At 36.8% G+C, this 23,982-nt stretch overlaps 1 protein-coding gene across 1 annotated transcript in view; it reads left to right on the top strand.

Annotated features, from left to right (window-relative positions):
- Window positions 1-23,982, top strand: part of ITFG1 (integrin alpha FG-GAP repeat containing 1) — a 297,927-nt gene that overhangs the window by 72,379 nt on the left and 201,566 nt on the right. Inside the window, exon 8 of the mRNA XM_052655911.1 lies at window positions 12,145-12,226. Within this exon, the coding sequence (XP_052511871.1) occupies window positions 12,145-12,226 (82 nt within the window). The remainder of the gene's footprint in view (window positions 1-12,144; window positions 12,227-23,982) is intronic.

Genomic DNA, 23,982 nt, shown 5'->3' with positions numbered 1-23,982 from the left:
ATTTGTCAGCATGATGGTTTGTTGAAGAAAACCCCTTTTAAAAGACTTATTTTTCCTCTTTGCCTTCAGTCTTCTGTAAAAAAGAACAACAGTCACTAAATTTACTGCCAAGTTGACCAGGATGAACGATCCTTCCCCAGTATTTTTTTTAATTCCAAGTAGAATATTCCCAAACTGGTATCATGGTTTTATTTTATTTTTAGCTTGAGGTAGATTATATGAAAGATGAATTAATGCAGACTAGACTACCCCAAGTTTTAAAATTCAAATAATAGAGGATAGGATTTGAGGACAGGCCAAATTGGCCAACTGAGTGACATTCATTAAATAATGGTCAAGTATTAAACCTCACTTTTCTCATATGGGAAACAGAAGTAAGAATGTCTGTTTCATAGACTTTGAAGATTAAAATGAAACAATGTGTGTAAAGTACCTGGCCCACAGTAGGCACTTACTGAATTTTTGTTTGAGATCACTTGATTTCCCAGCTATTTACTCTAGATTATCTTTTATTCAATCCAAATTAAACCCATTGCATTTTAAGAGATTTTCGTTAAAATACTCATGAACAATAAACAGATCTTTAAAAATGTAATGCACAAGCCCATGGAAGAAGATTCATTATTTGCCATCTCTTACAGCAGAGTCATAACTCAGATTTCTTCATAGGAGGAAAATAGAAAGAGGGGAAGAGCTTTGTTTAGATAAAATTAGGGCTTTTGAATATTACTAACTACACCTCAACTAAGCAATCTAATCCTTCTTTCTCTTTTAATGAGGCAAGGAGAAAGAAGAAAGACTTCTACACTGGAAAGATTTATCTCTGTTTAATGTACATCTTTTTAAAATGTAGTTGTATTTGTTTTTCTGATGATAGAAATATAGTTGTTATATTCTTAATGGTTACTGTATATGAAATCTTCCACTAGTAGGGGATATTCATTTTCAGGTGACCTTGAAATCAAGTGAATCTTGAGGTTTTAGAACGTGAGAAAATCAGTCATTTTGATTGATTATTAATATCCATCTGGGAGAGAAAAGCCTCATTATTAATAAATATATATTTATATAATCAAGGACTACTTTTAAGTATTTTATTTCCTCTTAGCTTAGGCTGATTTAAAGGTAATAAAATGATTTAAAGGTAATAAAATGAAGCAACTTTCACAGGAGAAAAACCATGAAGAGACTAGATTTTGGAGGGGATCTTTTTTTCCCTTTGTTATTTTCTTTAAACAAAATTAATGAATTGTCTGTTTGCCAATAGAGATTAAGGATTTTTCTTGTGGTAAAATAGCTGGATCCACATGGTGTTTGTGTTATCAGTAATATAAAACTCATTAGTACAAATTAAGGAGAATGTAGACTCAAAATTAACTAGTTCAGATAAAGTTTAAGTTTTGTAAAATGGGAGAATCATTTTTAACTAGTGATTGGACAAGTTGCAATAACACATTAATTGACCAAAAAGCCTTCAAAACGTATAAAGCCGTATTAGCTAGTAGAAGAATATGAGCTGCAGCAAATCTTTTTAGTCAGCTGTGGTGTGCACAGCCACGGTAGATGCTCTGGGAGATCAGAAATTAACAGAAGATGAGGAGGAGGGCTAAGATGTGAGTGTAGGCAACTGTGACTGCTGTGATGAGATGTACTAACCCCATGTTACAAGGAGTTAAAAAAAAGAGCAGTTGCTTCCATTTGGTAGCAATAACATAGCAGTCATTTGGTAGCAATAACCATAATAATTCTTGTAGCTATGAACCATAACAAAGTTCATACATAACTCACAATTGCCAAAACATGGGAAAAACCTAAATGTCCATTGACAGATGAATGGTTAAAGAAGATGTGGTGTGTGTGTATATATATAATGGAATATTACTCAGACCTAAAAAAGAATGAAATAATGCTATTTGCAACAACTAGAGATTCTCATATTAAGTGAAGTAAGTCTGATAGACATATATGATATCACTTATATGTGGAATCTAAAATGTGGCACAAATGAACCTACCTATAAATCAGGAATAGACTCACAGACATAGAGATCTGACTTGTGGTTGCTAAAGGGGAGGACTGGAAATTTGGAGTTGTTTAATGCAAACTATTACATTCAGAGTGGATAAACAACAAGGTCCTACTGTATATAGCACAGGAAACTCTAATCTCCTGAGATAAACCAAAACGTAAAGAATATTAAAAAAAGAATGTATATCTGTGTATAATGGAGTCACTTTGCTATATAGCAGAGATTGGCACAACACTGTAAATCAACTCTATTTTATTTAAAAAAAAAAAAAAGGAAGGAAGAAAAAAAATCATCTGGCCTAAAAGGACCAAGACTGAAAATTTCTAACTTAAAGGGTGATGGGTGTTTATTCACGGGTCTTGATTTGCATTCTTCTCTTAACTCTTTCCTTTCATGATACTTCTCTGTTCTCTTCCTTGATTACTAGTCCTACATTTCTAATCATTTCTTTGATGTATCTCTTATCTAAAATAATTTCTTTTCCTGTTCCCAATTAGACCTTCCTTTGTATTTTCTATTAGGTAGGCATTCTGTGTTCTCATATCTATCCCTTACCTGTCCCCAACATTCCACTCCTTAAATCATCCATCTGTTTCCCCGGATATAGTAAATTCTATTATTTCCCCATCTCCAGATTTTCCATCTGATATGCAATATCCAGATTAATTGCAACAAAGAAAGGTCTATTTATCTCACTCTCAGTCCTAAAACCTTTAGGACTTAAGCTTCTCAATAAATTTTTAAAAGATCAAACTACTTAGTTTAGGAGTCAAGGCCTTTGCTGATCTTGTGTAAAGCTATTCTTCTAATCTTCCCATATCTTTCCATATTCTGGCCCAAATCAGCCAGTTTCTACTCTATGTCCTCTGTTTCCTCTGCATATCCTTTCCCTACTCTTCCTTTTCTTTCAACCACTAAAATCCTGCTCATCTGCATTAGCCATTTCAAATACCACGTCTTCCTTAAAGCCTTCCCTAATGATCCTGGGTGGACCAAATGGAAGCAACTGCTCTGTTTTTTTAACTCCTTGTAACATGGGGTTAGTACATCTCATCACATCAGTCAGAGTTGCCTACACTCACATCTTAGCCCTCCTCCTTGTCTTCGGTTAATTTCTGATTTCCTAGAGCATCTACTGTGGGGCTGTGGACACCACAGCTGCCTGAAAACATTTGCTGTAGCTCGTATTCCTCTACTAGCTAATACAGTTTTATATGTTTTTAGGGCTTTTCGGTCAAGGTTACTGCAAATTGTCCCGTCACTAATTAAAAGTGATCCTCCCATTTTACAAAACTTAACACTTACGAAAATTCTTACAAAACTTACAACAATCATTTTTATTAGTATGAGGATTGTTATGAACATAGGAGAGTGCCTATATCTTTCTAAGTTATAGTTTTGTCTGGGTTTATGCCCAGGAGTGGGATTGCTGGATAATATGTGGCTCCTTTTTCTGAGGAACCTCCATACTATTTTCCAGTGGCTGTACCAGTTTACATCCCCACCAACAGTGTAGGTGGGTACCCTTTTCTCCACGCCCTCACCAGAGTTTTATTGTAGACTTTAATGATGGCCGTTCTGATTGGTGTGAGGTGGTCCCTCATCATAGTTTTGATTTGTATTTCTCTAATAATTAATGATGTTGACTATCTACTGGCCATAGGCCAGATGACTCTCTATCGTAGAGATCTGTCCTTTAACTTGTTTAGCAGTATCCTTGGCCTCTGTTCACTTAGGTTCTAGAAGGCACTTCCCACTTGAAACAGTCAAAATATCCCCCTACATTGCCCAATGTCCTCTGGAGAATAAGTACACCTCAAGTCGAGAACCATTGCTTTATGTGAATAAAGATGTAGATACAATGATAGTCATCATATGTTGCTTCCTGACCATTTTTAACATTATATATATGGGAGTTTAAATACTAAATGTTAAAACCTGCAGGCCAAAGCATAGGTGGTCATCCCTGAAAGGATACTTATTACGACATAACACCTGTGATTGGAATTCAAGCAGAAAATGTCAACTCTCCTGTCAATGGCAGTGTGCTCAGCTGCTTCAGTGATGGATAGCAGATATAATAGTATTACTACTAGCATTCCTAGTCAATAACTGTTAATGTTGACTAAGGACATACTTGTGCATATGCTGAACTGGTAAGCGCTTTATATGCATTATTTTTACTAATCTTCACAAAAACTTTATAAAAGTTCATTTTAGAAAAAAGCAAATATGAAAATGCAAAATCATAGGATACTGAAAGAGGAACTCCCCAGTTTGGTAGGTACCCAATATGCTACTGGAGATCAGTGGAGAAATAACTCCAGAAACAATAAAGGGATGGAGCCAAAGCAAAAACAATAACCAGTTGTGGATATGACTGGTGATACAAGCAAGATCCAATGCTGTAAAGAGCAATATTGCATAGGAAACTGGAATATTAGGTCCATGAATCAAGGCAAATTGGAAGTGGTCAAACAGGAGATGGCAAGAGTGAACATCGACATTCTAGGAATCAGCGAACTCAAATGGACGGGAAGTGGTGAATTTTCTCAGATGACCATCATATCTACTGCTGTGGGCAGGAATCCCTTAGAAGAAATGGAGTAGCCATCATGATCAACAAAAGAGTCCGAAATGCAGTAGTTGGATGCTATCTCAAAAATGACAGAATGATCTCTGTTCGTTTCCAAGGCAAACCATTCAATATCACAGTAATCCAAGTCTATGCCCCAACCAATAACACTGAAGAAGCTGAAGAGGAACGGTTCTATGAAGACCTACAAGACCTTTTAGAACTAACACCCAAAAAAAGATGTCCTTTTCATTATAGGGGACTGGAATGCAAAAGTAAGAAGTCAAGAAACACCTGGAATAACAGGCAAATTTGGCCTTGGAATACGGAATGAAGCAGGGCAAAGGCTAATAGAGTTTTGCCAAGAGAACTTACTGATCATAGCAAACACCCTCTTCCAACAACACAAGAGAAGACCCTACACATGGACATCACCAGATGGTCAACACCGAAATTAGATTGATTATATTTTTTGCAGCCAAAGGTAGAAAAGCTCTATCAGTTCAGTTCAGTACAGTTCAGTCTCTCAGTCGTGTCTGACTCTTTGCAACCCCATGAATCGCAACACGCCAGGCCTCCCTGTCCATTACCAACTCCCGGAGTTCACTCAGACTCACGTCCATCGACTCAGTGAGGCCATCCAGCCATCTCATCCTCTGTCATCCCCTTCTCCTCCTGCCCCCAATCCCTCCCAGCATCAGAGTCTTTTCCAGTGAGTCAACACTTCGCATGAGGTGGCCAAAGTACTGGAGTTTCAGCTTTAGCATCATTCCCTCCAAAGAAAACCCAGGACTGATCTCCTTCAGAGTGGACTGGTTGGATCTCCTTGCAGTCCAAGGGACTCTCAAGAGTCTTCTCCAACACCACAGTCCGAAAGCTGAATTCTTCGGCGCTCAGCCATCTTCACAGTCCAACTCTCACATCCATACGTGACCACAGGAAAAACCATAGCCTTGACTAGATGGACCTTAGTTGGCAAAGTACTGTCTCTGCTTTTGAATATGTTGTCTAGGTTGGTCATAGCTTTTCTTCCAAGGAGTAAGCGTCTTTTAATTTCATGGCTGCAGTCACCATCTGCAGTGATTTTGGAGCCCATGCTCTATACAGTCAGCAAAAACAATACTGGGAGCTGACTGTGGCTCAAATCATGAACTCCTTATTGCCAGATTCAGACTTATATTGAAGACAGTAGGGAAAACCACTAGACCATTCAGGTATGACCTAAATCAAATCCCTTATGATTATACAGTGGAAGTGAGAAATAGATTTAAGGGACTAGATCTGATAGATAGAGTGCCCAATGAACTATGGATGGAGGTTCGTGACATTGTACAGAAGACAGGGATCAAGACCATCCTCATGGAACAGAAATGCAGAAAAGCAAAATGGCTGTCTGGGGAGGCCTTACAAATAGCTGTGAAAAGAAGAGAAGCAAAAAGCAAAGGAGAAAAGGAAAGATATAAGCATCTGAATGCAGAGGTCCAAAGAATAGCAAGAAGAGATAAGAAAGCCTTCTTCAGCGATCAATGCAAAGAAATAGAGAAAAAGAACAGAATGGGAAAGACTAGAGATCTCTTCAAGAAAATTAAAGATACCAAGGGAACATTTCATGATAAAATGGGCTCGATAAAGGACAGAACTGGTATGGAACTAACAGAAGCAGAAGAGATTAAGAAGAGTTGGCAAGAATACACAGAAACTGTACAAAAAAGATCTTCACGACCCGTTTAATCACAATGGTGTGATCACTCACCTAGAGCCAGACATCCTGGAGTGTGAAGTCAAGTGGGCCTTAGAAAGCATCACTATGAACAAATCTAGTGGAGATGATGGAATTGCATTTGAGCTATTTCAAATCCTGAAAAATGATGCTATGAAAGTGCTTCACTCAATGTGCCAGCAAATTTGGAAAATTCAGCAGTGGCCATAGGACTGGAAAAGGTCAGTTTTCATTCCAATCCCAAAGAAAGGCAATGTCAAAGAATGCTCAAACTACCGTGCAATTGCACTCATCTCACACGCTAGTAAAGTAATACTCAAAATTCTCTTAAGCTAGGCTTCAGCAGTACGTGAACCATGAACTTCCAGATGTTCAAGCTGGTTTCGGAAAGGCAGAGGAACCAGAGATCAAATTGCCAACCTCCGCTGGATCATGGAAAAAGCAAGAACATTCCAGAAAAACATCTCTTTCTGCTTTATTGACTATGCCAAAGCCTTTGACTGTGTGGATCACAATAAACTGTGGAAAATTTTTCAAGAGATGGGAATACCAGACCACCTAACCTGCCTCTTGAGAAATCTGTATGCAGGTCCGGAAGCAACAGTTAGAACTGGACATGGAACAACAGACTGGTTCCAAATAGGAAAAGGAGTATGTCAAGGCTGTATATTGTCACCCTGCTTATTTAACGTCTATGCAGAGTACATCATGAGAAACACTGGGCTGGAAGAAACACAAGCTGCAATCCAGATTGCTGGGAGAAATATCAATAACCTCAGATATGCAGATGACACCACCCTTATGGCAGAAAGTGAAGAGGAACTAAAAAGCCTCTTGATGAAAGTGAAAGAGGAGAGTGAAAAAGTTGGCTTAAAGCTCAACATTCAGAAAACGAAGATCATGGCATCTGGTCCCATCACTTCATGGCAAAGAGATGGGGAAACAGTGTAAACAGTGTCAGACTTTATTTGGGGGGGCTCCAAAATCACTGCAGATGGTGATTGCAGCCATGAAATTAAAAGACGCTTACTCCTTGGAAGGAAAGTTATGACCAACCAAAACAGCATATTCAAAAGCAGAGACATCACTTTGCCAACAAAGGTCCGTCTAGTCAAGGCTATGGTGTTTCCAGTGGTCATGTATGGATGTGAGAGTTGGACTGTGAAGAAAGCTGAGCACAGAAGAGTTGATGCTTTTGAACTGTGGTGTTGGAGAAGACTCTTGAGAGTTCCTTGGACTACAAGGAGGTCCCACCTGTCCATTCTAAAGGAGATCAGTCCTGGGTGTTCTTTGGAAGGAATGATGCTAAAGCTGAAACTCCAGTTCTCTGACCAACTCATGGAAAGAGTTGACTCATTGGAAAAGACTGATGCTGGGAGGAATTGGTGGCAGGAGGGGAAGGTGACCACAGAGGATGAAAGATGGCTGGATGGCATCACCGACTCGATGGCCATGAGTTTGGTGATGGACAGGGCGGCCTGGTGTCCTGCAGTTCGTGGGGGTCACAAAGAGTCAGACACGACTGAGCGACTGAACTGAGCTGAACTGAACTGAACTGAAATAGATCCTTACATTAGAACTAACTTGCTCAGACTTCAAACCTAGAAACAGTGGAGCTAGAATTTGAACTAGGAAATCTTGTCTCTACAACTTGGGCCTTTAAATCATTGCACAGACATTCCAGAATCCAATTAGGTGAAAGGTAAAGGACATAATTGTGGCAATACGTTGGCCCAGTTTTGGATTGAAAGACTACAGTGAAGGTCAGTAAGAACAGCACGGTACAGAATAGGCCACAGTGTAGTAGATGAGTCTCAAATGGCAGCCCATGAAAAAGTATTTGCAGCTCAGAAGCACAGGACTGACATTATAAAAATACCTGCATAGAAGTTAAATAAACAAGGTGACAATACACAACCTGTCTTAAACTCCTTTCCGAATTTTTGAACCAGTCCATTGTTCCGTATCTGGTTCTAACTATTGCTTCTTCACCTGCATACAGGTTTCTCAAGAGACAGGTAAGGTGGTCTGGTACTCTAGTCTTTTAAGAATTTTGTTTGTTGTGATCCACACAGTCAAAGGCTTTCATGTAGTCAATGAAGGAGAAATAGATGTTTTTCTGGAATTCCCTTGCTTTTTTCATGATTCAGGGAATGCTCTGGTTCCTTTCCTCATTGAAACCCAGCTTGTACATCTAGAAGCTCTCCATTCACCTACTCTTGAAGCTTAGCTTGAAGGATTTTGAGCATAACTTTGCTAGCACATGAAATGATTGTGCTTGTATGATAGTTTGAGCATTCTTTGACATTACTCTTTTTTGAGATTGGAATGAAAATTGAATTTTTCCAATCTTTTGGCCACTGCTGAGTTTTCCAAGTTGGCTGACATATTGAGTGCAGCACTTTAACAACATCATCTATTAGGGTTTAAATGTCTTGAATTCTATCACCTCCACTAGTTTTGTTCATAGTAATGCTTCCTAAGGCCCGCTTGACTTCACCCTCCAGAATATCCAGCTGTAGGTGAGTGACCACATCACTGTAGTTATCCAGGTCGTTAAGACCTGTTTTGTATTATTCTTCTTTGTATTCTTGTCACCTTTTCTTAGACTCTTCTGCTTCCATTAGGTCCTTGCCATTTCAGTCCTTTATCATGCCCATCCTTGCATGACATGTTCCCTTGATGTTTCCAGTTTTCTTGAAGAAATTGCTAGTCTTTCCCATTCTGTTGTTTTCCTCTGTTTCTTTGCATTGTTCACTTAAAAAGGCTTTCTTATCTCTCCTTGTTATTCTCTGAAATTCTACATTCAGCTGGGTATATCTTTCTCTCTTGCCTTTCACTTTTCTTTCCTCAGCTATTTGTAAAACTTCATCAGGCAACTACTTTGGCTTCTTGTGTTTCTTTTTGTGGGGGGGTGGTTTCGGTCACTGCTTCCTGTACAAACTTACAGGAGTGTGTATAAACTTACGTCCATAGTTCTTCAGGTACTCTATCCACCAAATCTACCATGTATGCAAGCCTACCTTATTTTATTGTGTTTCACTTTATTTAACTTCACAGATAATACTTTTTTTTTTTCCCGTAAATTGAAAATCTGGCACCCCTGTGTCAAGTAAGTATATCAGCACCGTTTTTTTCTGATAGCACTTGGTCACTTCATGTCTTCTATGTCACATTTTGGTAATTCTCACAATATTTCAAACTTTTCCCATAGTATTTAATTTGTATTATTGTTCTTTGATGTTGCTATTACAAAAAGATTACAACTTACTAAAGGCTTGCAATGATGGTTAGTATTTTTTTTAACAGTGAAGTATTTTTTAATCAAAGTATGTACCTTTTTTAGGCATAATGAATGCTATTGTACACTTAATAGAGCACAGTGTAGTATAACTTTTACATCCACTGGGAAACCAGAATATTCCTGTGCCTTGGTTTATTACAATACTTAGTTTATTGCAGTGATCTTAAGCAGAATTTGCCTGTATTTCCAAAATATGCCTGCATCTGGAAACATTTCTAAATATATTTTATTACGTTTAACAGAACTTCACCGGAGTAATTTATTCACTTGAGCCAGTAGAATAGGTTGATATTCAGCTTTATGTAATATGCGGCTAATGTATTTTTAGAGTGGTTTTTCCATTTATTCAAGAATAATTGTGTCTTCTTTGTACCTGATGCTGTACTCTTTCTAGAATGCAAATTCATTTGACACTTCATTCACAAATTTGTCAACTTTGATGCATCTTTAGTATAACATCAGGTACTCAGCAAGACTGGAGGGTTATCCTAAGTTTTAAGACACTTAGATAAATATGATTTCCATAGAAAAATCTTTCAAAAATGTATCAGATACTTTAATAATGGTAAGAGAGACGTGTTTCTGCATGTGGATGATGGTGAGTTAAAATCGCTGGAAAACTGCCTGTCACAAGACAAACGTTACTTACTCATGTTGCTCAGGCATTTAGTCTTAATGCTTTCTGGGTAGCATTGCCCGTCTCTGAAAATGTTGAAGATGATTTCTTCAGAAATAACTTACAGATCTGCAGTATCTTTAGAGGAACAAAGGAGAAAAATGGTTTAAATTTTTTTAATATTTTAAAATATATAGTTTTCTATATGAAATATGTAAGAATCAGGGTTAACACATCAAATAGTTAAAAGAGAAATCAGTGGTAAGAGAAGAGCTTTAAAACTAAGAGCTTAAAACCTAAATGCAATGTTTTGGTTTATTTTTATGTTCTAATATAAAATTATAGAAAGGAAAGATAATAATTTAAAGAAATGGATATAATTTTTGTAAACCAGATATTCTGTTTTGGTAAGAGTAACTGAAGCAAAAGATCTCTGAGGAGTTCTCCTTTTTTGTTTAGCTTAGCCACCTCTGGTTGGACACGTCAGCTATTGTACTCCTTTGCTCCCTTTCTGATAGTGTTGGTATGAATGAGCCATTGAAGATTAATGTAATTCTCATCTCATTTGAATATCTTTACCTAATTAACCCCCAACAGAATGTTCTTTCTTGAAATTTGTAAAACATAGTATCTTTCCTGCTTACTCATACCACTTATATGTTGCCTGCCTTCAAAAATTCTCTTGACTTTTATCTTATCTTCCAACTGGACTGTTAGCTCTTTCAGGTAGAAACTATTTTATATACTTCTTTGTACTTCCCTTGTGGCTCAGCTGGTAAAAAAAAATCCACCTGCAGTGCAGGAGACTAGGCTTTGATCCCTGGGTTAGGAAGATCCCCTGGAGAAGGGAGAGACTACTCCAGTATTCTAGCCTGGAGAATTTCGTGGACTGTATAGTCCATGGGGTTGCAAAGAGTTGGACATGACTGAGCGACTTTCACTGATATTCCCAAAACCTTCCATGGTACTTGAAAGTAGAAGACACTCATTCTGTCTGAAATTATGATGATGATTTAGGAAAGAGGGCTTCCTAAGTGGTGCTAGTGGTAAAGAACCTACCTTCCAATTCAGGAAACATAAGAGATGCCTTTCAGTCTCTGGGTCAGGAATATCCCCTGGAGAAGAAATAGCAACCCACTCCGGTATCCTTGCCTGGAAAATCCTATGGACAGAGGAGCTTAGCGGGCTCTGGGTCTCAAAGAGTTGGACACAACTAAAGTGACTTAGCACACAACACACACACATCATACCTGACGGTTTCACAGAAGGCTCAGTGATAAAGAATTCACATGCCAAGCAGGAGATGCAGGTTGAATCCCTGGGTCAGGAATATCCCCCAGAGAATGAAAAGGCAACCCACTCCAGTATGCTTGCCTGGGAAATCCCATGGACAATGGGGCCTGGTGGACTACAGTCCATAATGTCGCGAAGAGTCAGACCTGACTTAGTGACAGGGAGTAAAGAGAGAGAGAGAGATCATCCCTGAACTGACAGCACGGAAAGCACATCTCCGGATGTGCATCTTCAACTCACAGCAGTTTCTTTCATTTTATGATAAAAAGTGGGATAATTTTTTGGAGTACAGAAGTCTTAAATTGTTTATTTCCCTGCTTTCATTAAAATACTTTGTTTCAGAGGACCTATTGTATAGCTTAGGGAACTCTGCTCAATGTTATAATGGCAGCCTGGATGGGAGGGGAGTTTGGGAGAGAATGGCCGTATATGAATGGCAGTGTCCCTTTGCTGTCCACCTGAAGCTGTCACAGCATTGTCAATCAGCTATACTCCAATACAAAATAAAAAGTTTAAAAAATAATCGTAAAATACAATAGTAAAATTTTAAAATGCTTTGTTTCACACTTGAAAAATGATCTAATCCATAACTTTTTGCCTCTAACAGGATGGAAATTTCTCTCTCAGTACTGTTCTTGAAAAACCTCAAAATATGATGGTGGTGGGACAGTCAGCATTTGCCGACTTTGGTAAGATTGTTTTTGTCTTTGCAAGTCTCCCCGTCTCTCTGACCTAGTCATATTAATTCTCTACATCTGAAAATAACTTAAGTATCTTCAGATCAATTACAGATATAAAAGATGCCTATCATAGGATTGGGGCTTCCCAGGTGGCACAGTGATAATCTACTTTCTAACTCAGGAGACACAGGAGATTCAGGTTCAATCGCGGAGTTGGGAAGATCTCCTGGAGTAGTAAATGGCAACCCACTCCAGTATTCTTGCCTGGAAAATCCCTTAGACAAAGGAGCCTGGCAGGCTACAGTCCATGGGGTAGCAAAGAGTCGAACACAACTTAGCAACTGAGCACACACATACATGCATCGTAGTATTATAAGTGACATGTTTTCAGGTCTTTCCTATTGGGCTGGCCAAGTTCCTTCAATTTTAAAGTAAAAACACATTTCTGTTTTTACCAAGAACTTATTGAACAGCATATTCAGCTTTTTGTTCCACTACCTTCTGCCGCTTTTCAAGCAACTTCCTAATTCCACTTTCCCAAAACTTTTTGTGCAAAGAACTCTTCTAAGTGCCTTTTACAGTCTTCCAGGGAATTGAAATTTTTTCCTTTAAGAGAATTTTGTAAAGACTGAAATAAATGGAAATCCAAGGGTATAATATCTGGTGGGTACAGCAGATGAATCAGAACTTCCCAGCCAAGCTGTAACAGTTTTTGCTGGGTCTTCAAAGAAACATGCAGTCTTGCATTATCCTGAGGGAATATGTGTTTTCGGTTGACTAATCTGGATGCTTTTCTTCAAATGCTGCTGTCAGTTGGTCTAATGGGGAGCAGTACTTGTTGGAATTAATTGTTTGGTTTTCCAGAAGTAACTCATAATAGAAGACTCCCTTCCAATCCCACCACATACACAGCATCACCTTCTTTGGATGAAGACCAGCCTTTTGTGTGATTGGTGGTGTTTCCTTTCACTTGCCTCATGATCTATTCTGTTCCCTGTTATTATACACTATCCACACTTTTCATTGCCCATTAACAGTTTGTTTTAAAAACAGAACGTTTTTGTTATGTTTAAGTAGAGAATTGCATGCAGACATATGGTCAGTGTTGGTTTTTTTTTTTCTTTTCCCCACTTAGATGGAACTCAAACATGAAAGCAATAACCATAACCAAGCTGGTACAAATGATTTCCAGTGCTTGATTTGGATGATGATGATTATTATTATTATTAATTATTATTTTTTGGCCACCTTGTGCAGCATTCAGGATCCTGGTTTCCCACCCAGGGATCAAACTCATGCCCCCCTACTTTGAAGTATGGAGTCTTAACACTGGACCTCCAAGGAAATCTTGATTTGGGTATTTTGAGTATGTCAGTTATCTCCCTTGAGGTATTATATTGATTGTTCTCAGTTAATGTCTCTATTTGATTGCTGTCAGTGTCAACAGGTCTACCAGACCATGGCTCATTGTCCAATGAGAAACCTCTAGCATGAAATTTGCAAACCACATTTGACATGTTCAGTCAGTCACAACAGCTCGATACACTGCACAATTTTCTTTTTTTTTTTGCTTTTCAGCTCGTTTTTACCTTTCTTGAAATAATAAAGCAAAAATGTTGCTTGTTTTCTTCCATCTTTAATATTAAAGTAGCTACACAAAAATTCACCAATTCTGATGTTTTTTAAAATGCAGTCTGATGTGACAGCTGTCACAATACAATCTAACAAAATTGTTTCAAATGAAGTTAATGATAACTAAGCACTACTAGAGCCATCTGATGGAAAAAGCTGAAGGACTATTTTGGCCAACCCAATACAATAAAGAGCAATTTATGACGTGTGTTTAAATTACAGTTTGAATTTAAGGGACTCCTCTTTGCAGGAGTAACCTGCAAAACAAGAATATCTACTGAACGTTCTCAACTAGTAATTATCATAACATTTTTATGTAGATCCACATTATGAAACAATGAAAAAAAATTGAAAAACTTAACCTGACCTCTTGAAACTACTTGAATACTAAAAAACATTTGTTATTTACATCTGAATTCCAAAGAAAAGTAATATTTGTTATAAATCTCTATATTCCATAAGATTCTACACAATACATCAGGTTTAGAACTTCCAAAACATATGTGACTCTTTCATAATTTGTCAAGGTTATTATCAAAAAGATTTTAGTGTTAGATGAAAAAGTGGTCTAGATAGGCACTGCTAAGAATCCACAGCTCACTCCCATCCTGTTTTTCCTTCATTCTACAAACAGACACCTCAGCCTGTTTCTCAAAATGCAAGTGACACCTTCCTACCTAGAAAGGCTTCAGTTTCTTTATTTATAAAATAAAAATGATTATAACCACCTCACGAGGCTACTGTGAATAACATAACGTGAGTTAAGCACAATGTCAGGCCCACAATAAATACACAGAAAATTATTGTATAATCTGAGTCTTTTTATTGGACATGTTTGGTCTTATTGTTGTTGCTGCTTTTTGCTCAGCTGACTAAATCAACTCATTGTTTAGTGTCATAGAAATGTGTCCCATGGCAATTAAAGCAGGTTTGGTAGTGTTTGATGAAAATTTCAACATGAATCTTTCTATTGTACTATATTTTACTTTTATTACATTGAACATTACTTTGCTTTTGATAAGATTTCTGGGGCCTGATTTATTATCTTTAATGCAGATAGTCAAGTGATAGGATACATGCATTTTTCTTTTAATTTGCTGGTGGACTTGATTAGCTGGATTAATGACAAGTCTCTCTAGGGAAAAAAGTTTATATGCACTATGTAATTCTCAGAAGACTAATAGACCTCCCTTAACCTGTGGTTAGGATTCTCCAAATCACAGATATTTATTTTCTGACTGTGTGTTTTATATGATGAAGTGCTTTGCCTATAACAAAGTTTTAAGTAACTTTAAAGATTTTTTTTAAATTGTACTAATGATAAACATAGACATTTACCTGTTTGTAGTGTTTCAATGTGCAGAATATAGGATATAATTAACTAAATACAACTTCCTCCCGTTTTTCATAGCTTTATGTAGTATATCAGTAAACTTTTAAATATATCAGGAAATTTTAAATAAATAACCCATGCTGTCTTTTTAAAACTTGAAATATCTTTAGCTGGGTATTATCAAAAACAAGACTACTTTTGACTCCAAACAGATGGCACTGAATAAGGTTATGAACACTAATATATAAAAATAGGCACTTTCCTATACATTTGAATATGTCTGTGATTTGTATCCTGCCCTCCATCCTCTACCCCTCCCACTCCTTTTGAACCAAGGTGCAAGGAAAATGATTGACAGCCAAAAAGGCAGCAAGATACCAGAAATTTGCCATTTCATAGGGGAAAAAAAAAAAGCACATGCTTAAATAAATGATATAGCTCACAGGAAAAATCCTATACCAAAAGGAGTTTTTAAATGGCTCCCAGCTCCCTTAAGTTGTCTAGGAACAGAAGTTTTTTGGGTATTTTTTTTAACCTATGGTGAAGTTTTTAGCTTCCAATATAAAATATTTTTAAAAGATATCAAAAAACCTATGCTAAATTTAGGCTGTGCTGGTATAGTAAAAGCGGTGGGGGGGGAGGGGGTGGGGCAGGGGAGAGAAGGTGGTTTGAAATCAAATAAATCAAGAATATTTTCAAATAAAACAAGGAAATAGTTATTCATACTTATGATAACATTATCTTTTCCCTTTGTAATACAAAAAAATACTTTCCCAGAAATTAAATAAAACTATGAAATTTTACACAGGCAATAAAAATAATTATCAAATTCTTTTAGGAGGGAAGAGCAGAAAAGTATGTTGTGTGATATGATTATCTTTAAAAAATCAAACTAAGGACTTCCCTGGTGGTCCAGTGGCTAAGACTCTGGGCTCCCAACGCAAGGGGCCTGGGTTTGATCCGTAGTTTGGAAACTAGATCCCACATGCCACAATAAAAGATCCTGCATTCCGCAGTTAAGACCCTGTGCAGCCAAAGAAATCATAAATATTTTTTTTAAATAATCAGAATATGGAATCAGTATAGAATATATCAAAATAATAATAATGGTTGTGTTAGAAGTAGGATAATAGGTTATCTTATTACCTGTTTTCCAAATTTTCTGTTGTATGGTTAGATTAATAATGAAAAAGTAAATTATGGAAGGATAATAGTCAACTATACCAAGTACAAGGTATGTACTTAAAGTGTTTAGATTTTGTTATCATACTTCCTCTAACTTCATGTATAATTGACTCTGTCCTCTTAGTTGCATGAACAACTCCTTCAGAGAAGGTTATGTACTTTCTTGCAGTCTTTAGCTCCTACAGCTTTGTAAGTACAGTGTCCCTAAGTATCCATGGGGAATTGATTCTAAGACCACCCCACTACCGCCAGTTCCCCACAACTACTGCCAGATAGCCAAATCCAAAGATATTCAATTCCCTTCTACTGTAGAAAATTACATACATAGTACAGTCAGACCTCCATTACTGTGGCTTCTGCAGTTGGTTGAATGGATGCAGAACCCATAGATCTGTACAGCCAACTGTACCTTTATTTAAAAACTTCAGAAAGTAAAGTTAAAATCTTCTGCTGTGATGAGATATACAGAAGGAAATACTTCTAGGACATGGAATAGGAATTCAGGGGAAGATCATTATTATATAATTATTATTATATCATCATTAATATAATATAATATTATTAATATTATTATTATATCATCATTATTATTATATCAAAAGAGAGGTAGATTTAAACAGTTTTAAAATACTGGACTTTCTTGGGATGAAAACCAGTCAAGAGACGGGTTGGGGATGAGGTGTTACAAGCATGAGCTAACTGCATCAGTGATTGGAGGGACAGATGTGAGAAACTTTACAAAGAAAGAATCGGTAAATGTAGAGATGGGTTTGACACTAGAAGGAGTAAAAAAAATATATATTGCCTCTGAATGACTAAAAGAAGCATTATATTCTCTACTATTCTTCACAGAGACAGGTAAACAGGAGAGTAAACTAGCTATTAAGGTACTTTAAAGTCATTAATAATGCTAATAAGACAGCAAAGCTGAAAGAAACATTTATGAAACATAAGTTCAGTAATACAACCAAAGTAAGTGTGAAAATCCTCCAAGACCTGAATGAGTCCTCCACGAAAGACAGTATGAATAGAGTTTTACAGGAATAAGGAAGAAGTAAAAGGATCACTAAAAGGTGGTCAAAAAGTTTTGATGATATTTAAAATGTGATGCCCAAAAGGTGTCATTTATAGAGTTATTTAGCAGTTCTTGAGTCATAAAAATCAGCCAATAATTAGTGGCTGCTGCTCGTTACTAGCTGGGCCCTGGCCTCACGCTTGGGATATCTGCAATCCATAAATGCCTCTACTCATAGTTAATCGGTCATCTTCTAGAAAACATGTTTTCTGTCAAACTATTATCTCACCCTTCTAAACTGTTAAAGTTAAATGTTTTTCTAGGTACACTCAGAATATCAAAGTCTAGAATTTCAACAGATAAGGTAATAGTTCTTTACTAAACTACATAGGACAAAAAAGTCAAGAAAAGTAAGGGTTATTTTTTCTATCAAAATATTACATACAACCAGATTTAGAGAAAACATTAATTTTGTATGCCGTGCCAAATGTAGTAGAAATCAATGAAAAGCTATAAAACTGAAGGGGAAACAGAAACTAACAGAATGTCAGAATTTCCTATATATTGAATCATATTTTAAATTTCATAATATACATGGATTTATATATCCAAATCTAACTCTTGTGTACTGAGTTATCATAAAGGGATCACACTTTATTCTTCAAGTGAGGGAAGAATACTGGCGTGTTGACAAAGCCTGGGAATTATCAATCAGGCCTAAATAATCCTAAAAATAATAAAGAAGTTAATGAAAACAGAAAAGTTTGTCATCTATGAAAGTAACATATTGGAAAGTATTGAACCCCTTAAATTGTGTCATGTATGATTGAAACCAAATTTTATTCAATTGAGTATCCCAGTTGCCTAATATAGTAAATAATGAACAACATATAGTAAAGTAAAGGAGAAAGGGAGCAAAACCCCACAATCAAATTATTTTATGAAGTTTTTATGCCGCTTGATAAAAATTCAGAGTTTTAACTCCAAATTAACCATAAGGTGTTAGTCGCTTATTCGTGTCCAACTCTGAACCCATGGGCTGTGGCCTGCCAGGCTCCTCTGTCCATGGAATTCTCCAGGCAAGTATATGGAGTGGGTAGCCATTCCCATCTCCAGGGGATCTTCCCAACCTAGGGACTGAACCCAGTTCTCCCACACTGTGGGCAGATTCTTTATGGTCTGAGCCACCAGGGAAACCTAGGCATTTTATTATTTTTGATGTGATGGTAAATGAGATTGTTTCTTTAATTTCTCTTTCTTCCGTTGTTTATGTATAGAAATGCAAAAGGTTTCAATATATTAATTTTGAATTCAGCAACTTTACCAAATTCTTGATGAGCTCTAATAGTTTTCTGGTAGCATCTTTAGGATTTTTAGGATTTTCTATGTATAGTAGCATGTCATCTGCATAGTGACAGTTTTACTTCTTCTTTTCCAATTTGGAATCCTTTGGTGTCTTTCTCTGATGACCATGGATTTGCCATGCCTTCCGAATCTATGTTGAATAATAGTAATGAGAGTGAACATTCTTGCCTTGTTTCTGATCGGTTTGTTGTGTATGGCCTTTATTATGTTGAGGTAGGTTCCCTCTGTGCCCACCTTCTGGGGAGTTTTTATCATAAATAGGTGTTGAACTTTGTTGAAAGCTTTTTTTGCATCTACTGAGATAATCATATAGTTTTTATTCTTCATTTGTTAATATGATGTATAACATTGATTTGCAGATATTAAAGATCCTTTGTATCCCCGGGATCTCACTTGATCATGGTGTATGATATTTTTAATGTATTATTAGATTCAGATCACTGGTATTCTGTTGAGAATTTTTGCATCAATGTTATCAGTGATACTGTCCTGATTTCCGTTTTTTGTAGTATCTTTGGTTTTCGTATTAGGCTGATGTTAATCTCATAGAATGAGTTTGGGAGTGTTCCTTCCTCTGTAATTTTTTGGAAATAGTTGGAGAAGGATAGGTGTTAATTCTTCTCAAAATCTTTGATAGAATTCACCTGTGAAGCCTTCTGCTTCTGGACTTTTGCTTGTTGGGAGTTTTATAATCATAGTTTCAGTTTCAGTGCTTGTGATTGTTCTGTTCATATTTTCTATTATTTCGTGGTTAAATCTTGAGAGTTTGTACCCTTCTAAGAATTTGTCCATTTCTTCCAAATTGTCCATTTTATTGGCATATAGTTGCTTGTAGTTGTCTCTTATGATCCTTTGCATATTTTTGTTGTCCATGTTAACTTATTCTTTTTCTTTCTGATTTTATTGATTTGAACCCTCTCCCTGTTTTTCTTGATGAGTCTGGCTAAAGGTCTATCAATTTTATCTTCTCAAAGAGCCAGCTTTTAGTTTCATTGATCTTTTCTGTTGTTTTCTTGGTCTTTGTGCCTGCCTTTTATTTCTGCCCTGATCTTTATTGCTTTCTAGCTACTAACACTGGGTTTTGTTTTTTCTCTCTCTAGTTGCTTTAGGTGTAAGGTTAGGTTCTTTATTTGAGATTTTTCTTGGTGTAAGATTGTACTTACATAAACTTCCCTTTTAGAATTGCTTTTGCTGCATCCCATAGGTCTAGATCATTGTATTTTCGTTATCATGTGTCTCTAGGTATTTTATAATTTCCTTTTCGATTTATTCAGTGATCCATTGTTTGTTTAGTAACTTACTGTTTAGCCTCGTGTTTCTTCTTTTTTATAGTTTTTTTTCCAGTAATTGATTTCTTTTCTTTTCTTTCTTTCTTTTTTTTTTTTACTTTACAATATTGTATTGGTTTTGCCATACATTGACATGAATCTGCCACGGGTGTACATGTGTTCCCCATCCTGAACCCCCTCCCACCTCCCTCCCTATCCCATCCCTCTGGGTCATCCCAGTGCACCAGCCCTGAGCATCCTATATTATGCATCAAACCCCTGGACTGGCAATTTGTTTCACATGTGATAATATGCATGTTTCAATGCCGTTCTCCCAAATCATCCCACCCTCTCCCTCTCCCACAGAGTCCAAAAGACTGTTCTATACATCTGTGTCTCTTTTGCTGTCTCACATACAGGGTTATCATTACCATCTTTCTAAATTCCATATATATGTGTTATTATACTGTATTGGTGTTTTTCTTTCTGGCTTACTTCACTCTGTATAATAGGCTCCAGTTTCATCCACCTCATTAGAACTGATTCAAATGTACTCTTTTTAACGGCTGAGTAATACTCCATTGTGTATATGTACCACAGCTTTCTTATCCATTCATCTCCTGATGGACATCTAGGTTGTTTCCATGTCCTGGCTATTATAAACAGTGCTGCGATGAACATTGGGGTACATGTGTCTCTTTCCATTCTGATTTCTTCGGTGTGTGTGCCCAGCAGTGGGATTGCTGGGTTATATGGCAGTTGTATTTCTACTTTTTAAGGAAATCTCCACACTGTTCTCCATAGTGGCTGTACTAGTTTGCATTACACCAACAATGTAAGAGGGTTCCCTTTTCTCCACACCCTCTCCAGCATTTATTGCTTGTAGACTTTTGGATAGCAGCCATTCTGACTGGCATGAAACCTCATTGTGGTTTTGATTTGCATGTCTCTGATAATGAGTAATGTTGAGTATCTTTTCATGTGTTTGTTAGACATCTGTATGTCTTCTAACCCTAACTCATTCTATGAGGCCACCAGTAATCGATTTCTAATCCAATAGTGCTGTTGTCAGAAGGGATGCTTGATATGATTTCAGTTTTCTTAAATTTACTGTGACTTCATTATGGCGCAGAAGTTAAAGCATCTGCCTGCAATGTGGGAGACCTGGCTTCGATCCCTGGGTTGGGAAGATCCCCTGGAGAAGGAAATGGCAACCCACTCCAGTACTCTTGCCTGGAGAGTCCCATGGACGGAGGAGCTTGGTGGGCTACAGTCCACGGGTCGCAAAGAGTCGGACATGACTGAGCGACTTCACTTTCACTTTCACTTCATTAGTGACCCAAGATCTGATCTATCCTGGAAAATGTTTTGTGTGCACTTGAGAGGGAAGTGTATTCTGCTGCTTTCGGATGGAATGCCCTATACTTATCAAGTCTATCTGGTCTAATGTGTCAATTAAGGCTTGTGTTTCCATATAATTTTTTTGTCTGTCCATTGGTATAAGCGGGTGTTAAAGTGCCCCACTCATAATCTATTTTACACAGGTGTTTTAAAAATCAGATGCCTTCAAAGAAACTCATGACTTTATTACAAAAGAGGTTGTATAGGATAAAGTTCTAGGTATTGTGCTTTCTAGGCTTGATTTCATTTTTTGACTTATTTAAGACTACCTTTCATTCCGAAGACTTAATAATGAACTTTTGTTTTTTGTTTTCTATAGTTGAAAATTGGCTGCTCTTTTGTGAAGTAGCCTTATTTATTTTTTCACTAAAAGGGACCCTGAATTCCAGCTGACATTTATCAATAAAAGTAGTTTCAGATTTTCCCTCTTAAATGTACTATAGCAACTTCATCACCAGTCAGAAATTATCAAGTAGATATAAATACAATATACTTCAATATATGAAACATGGATAACTAGATGTAAGTGCTGGATTCAAGGAATTTGAAATATAATTCATAGAATACCTTGACTTTTATGGTACAGACATATCAGCTCAGTCAAATAGTTGATTCTATTCTTTAAAACTGTGTAGGAATCAGTTTTTCTTCCATTCAGCTTTTTTTCTGTTTTGTGCTGGAAGATGTACAAGATGTTAGCCAATTCAGAAATAACCTTTTTTTCAGTGCCTACTCTTTAGACTATTCTAGATGCTTGGCATGTAGCCATAAATGAAGCATATAAAAACCTTGCTTTCATGAAGTTTAAATTCTGTTGAAGAAGGAAAAACAATAAGAAGTTAGTATTTTTATAAAGTGTTAAAAAGAGTTTTGAACAGATAAAAGTAGTGTAAGAGAAACTGAGAAGGCTTATTTTCTGTAGCTGATTGGAGGTCATATTTGACCTTCGAATTTGGAGACCTTGGAAGAATGTTACAGAGGTAACACCTAAATGTATGTTCAAGGTACAAAAAGAAGAAAGGCACTTGGCCAGGTCTTTAGGGAACTGAGAACCAAGGTAAGAAATTTGGGTTTTATTCTAGATATAATTGGGAGCTTCAAGGGAACTTAATAGGACATGTAATTAATCAAGCAGTATTTTGGACATAAGTTTGTGATGTCTGTTAGACACTAGAATGTTATACATGTGGAAGATACTAGCTCTGAAGAGACACAGTTGGATATTAGTATGTCCTTGTTTAAATACCTTTTAGAAGGTGGATAATGGATAAAGGAGTACCTTCCCAGAGTATCCCACCTTTCTTCCTAAAACTAAAACTGTTACTTATTCCAGCCACAGTGAGTGGCTTCTTTGATGTTCCTCTAGCAGGCCAGGCACAGTTTCCCCCTACGGGCTTTTTCCTTTGCATGGAATGCTCTTTCTCTGAATATTCCTCTTGGCTCAACTCCCTTACCACCTTCTAGTCCCACTTAAATGTCACCTTCTCCAGACCTTCCCTGACCACTCTATTTAAATTTGTAACCCCTGCTCTGACACTCCTGACCCCTTTCCCTCTTTACTTTTTCCATTGCATTTATCACTATCTGACATACCACGGATCTGACATCACATCTGCTTTTATTTATGTACTCCGTTGGTGTGTTTTATTCACTGTTATATCTCTTGCCTTGGAACAGTTCTAGTTACATTGTAAACACTCAATGAATAATTTTGAACATGTAACTTAATTTTTAAAATATCTTAATTTATTTCACCATTTGGTGTTTAATAATTGATCCCAAATTTAAGACATGTCTTAAATATCTTCAGCCATAATCCTAAGCCCAGACTTCTTAGTGTCATTCACATGATGAGGACAGAGCTAACATTACTTTGGCTCATTCTGATTAAAGTTAAGTGATTGAATTAAAAATTGTTCTAAATCTCTAAAATAGATGGATGTTGATTTCAGTAGGAGACTTCCTAGGTCCTTGTAAATTTTAATTCTCAGTTTTTGTATTTGCATTTTTCTAATTCCTGAATGCTGACAAGATACATTACCTGTACTGTTTTGTTTATATTATTTAACATTTAAAGAGACCATTGTATTTGCACAGTTTCTGAATATTACATTGAATCTTCATAGTGTCAATTTGTTCTGACATGATCAGAGTAAAAGCAACCAATTTAAGTAGTTCTCTCTAACCTGGCAGCATGACCTACCCCTATTTCACCAAAGAAAGACAATACTATTGCAAATTTTGATAAATCTGGAATATTTTCTGTGCACACGCTGCCATATGACATGGGAAGTAAATAGGCATTCTTAGAAGACTCTTCTAATGCGCATCTAGTTCATTAGTGTTTCCTTTTCATTCCAGGTCACTGTGGCTATTGCATTGCAGTGGTTGCCATAGCAAAATTGATCAGTCCCTGAGTTTTATTTCTAGCAGAGACTATAAGACATCTATCGTTGTGAGTCACAGATGCCAGATGTGATTTAGATAAATAATTTGAATGCTTTTTGATTGGAAATGGTAATTTATATACAAATTGTAAAATTGCTACTTCTGAGTCTTGATTTTA

The sequence above is a fragment of the Budorcas taxicolor genome, chromosome 18, assembly GCF_023091745.1.
Source record: "Budorcas taxicolor isolate Tak-1 chromosome 18, Takin1.1, whole genome shotgun sequence".
In the NCBI taxonomy this organism is placed as follows: Eukaryota; Metazoa; Chordata; class Mammalia; order Artiodactyla; family Bovidae; genus Budorcas; species Budorcas taxicolor.
This window is presented reverse-complemented; position numbering and strand designations above follow the sequence as displayed.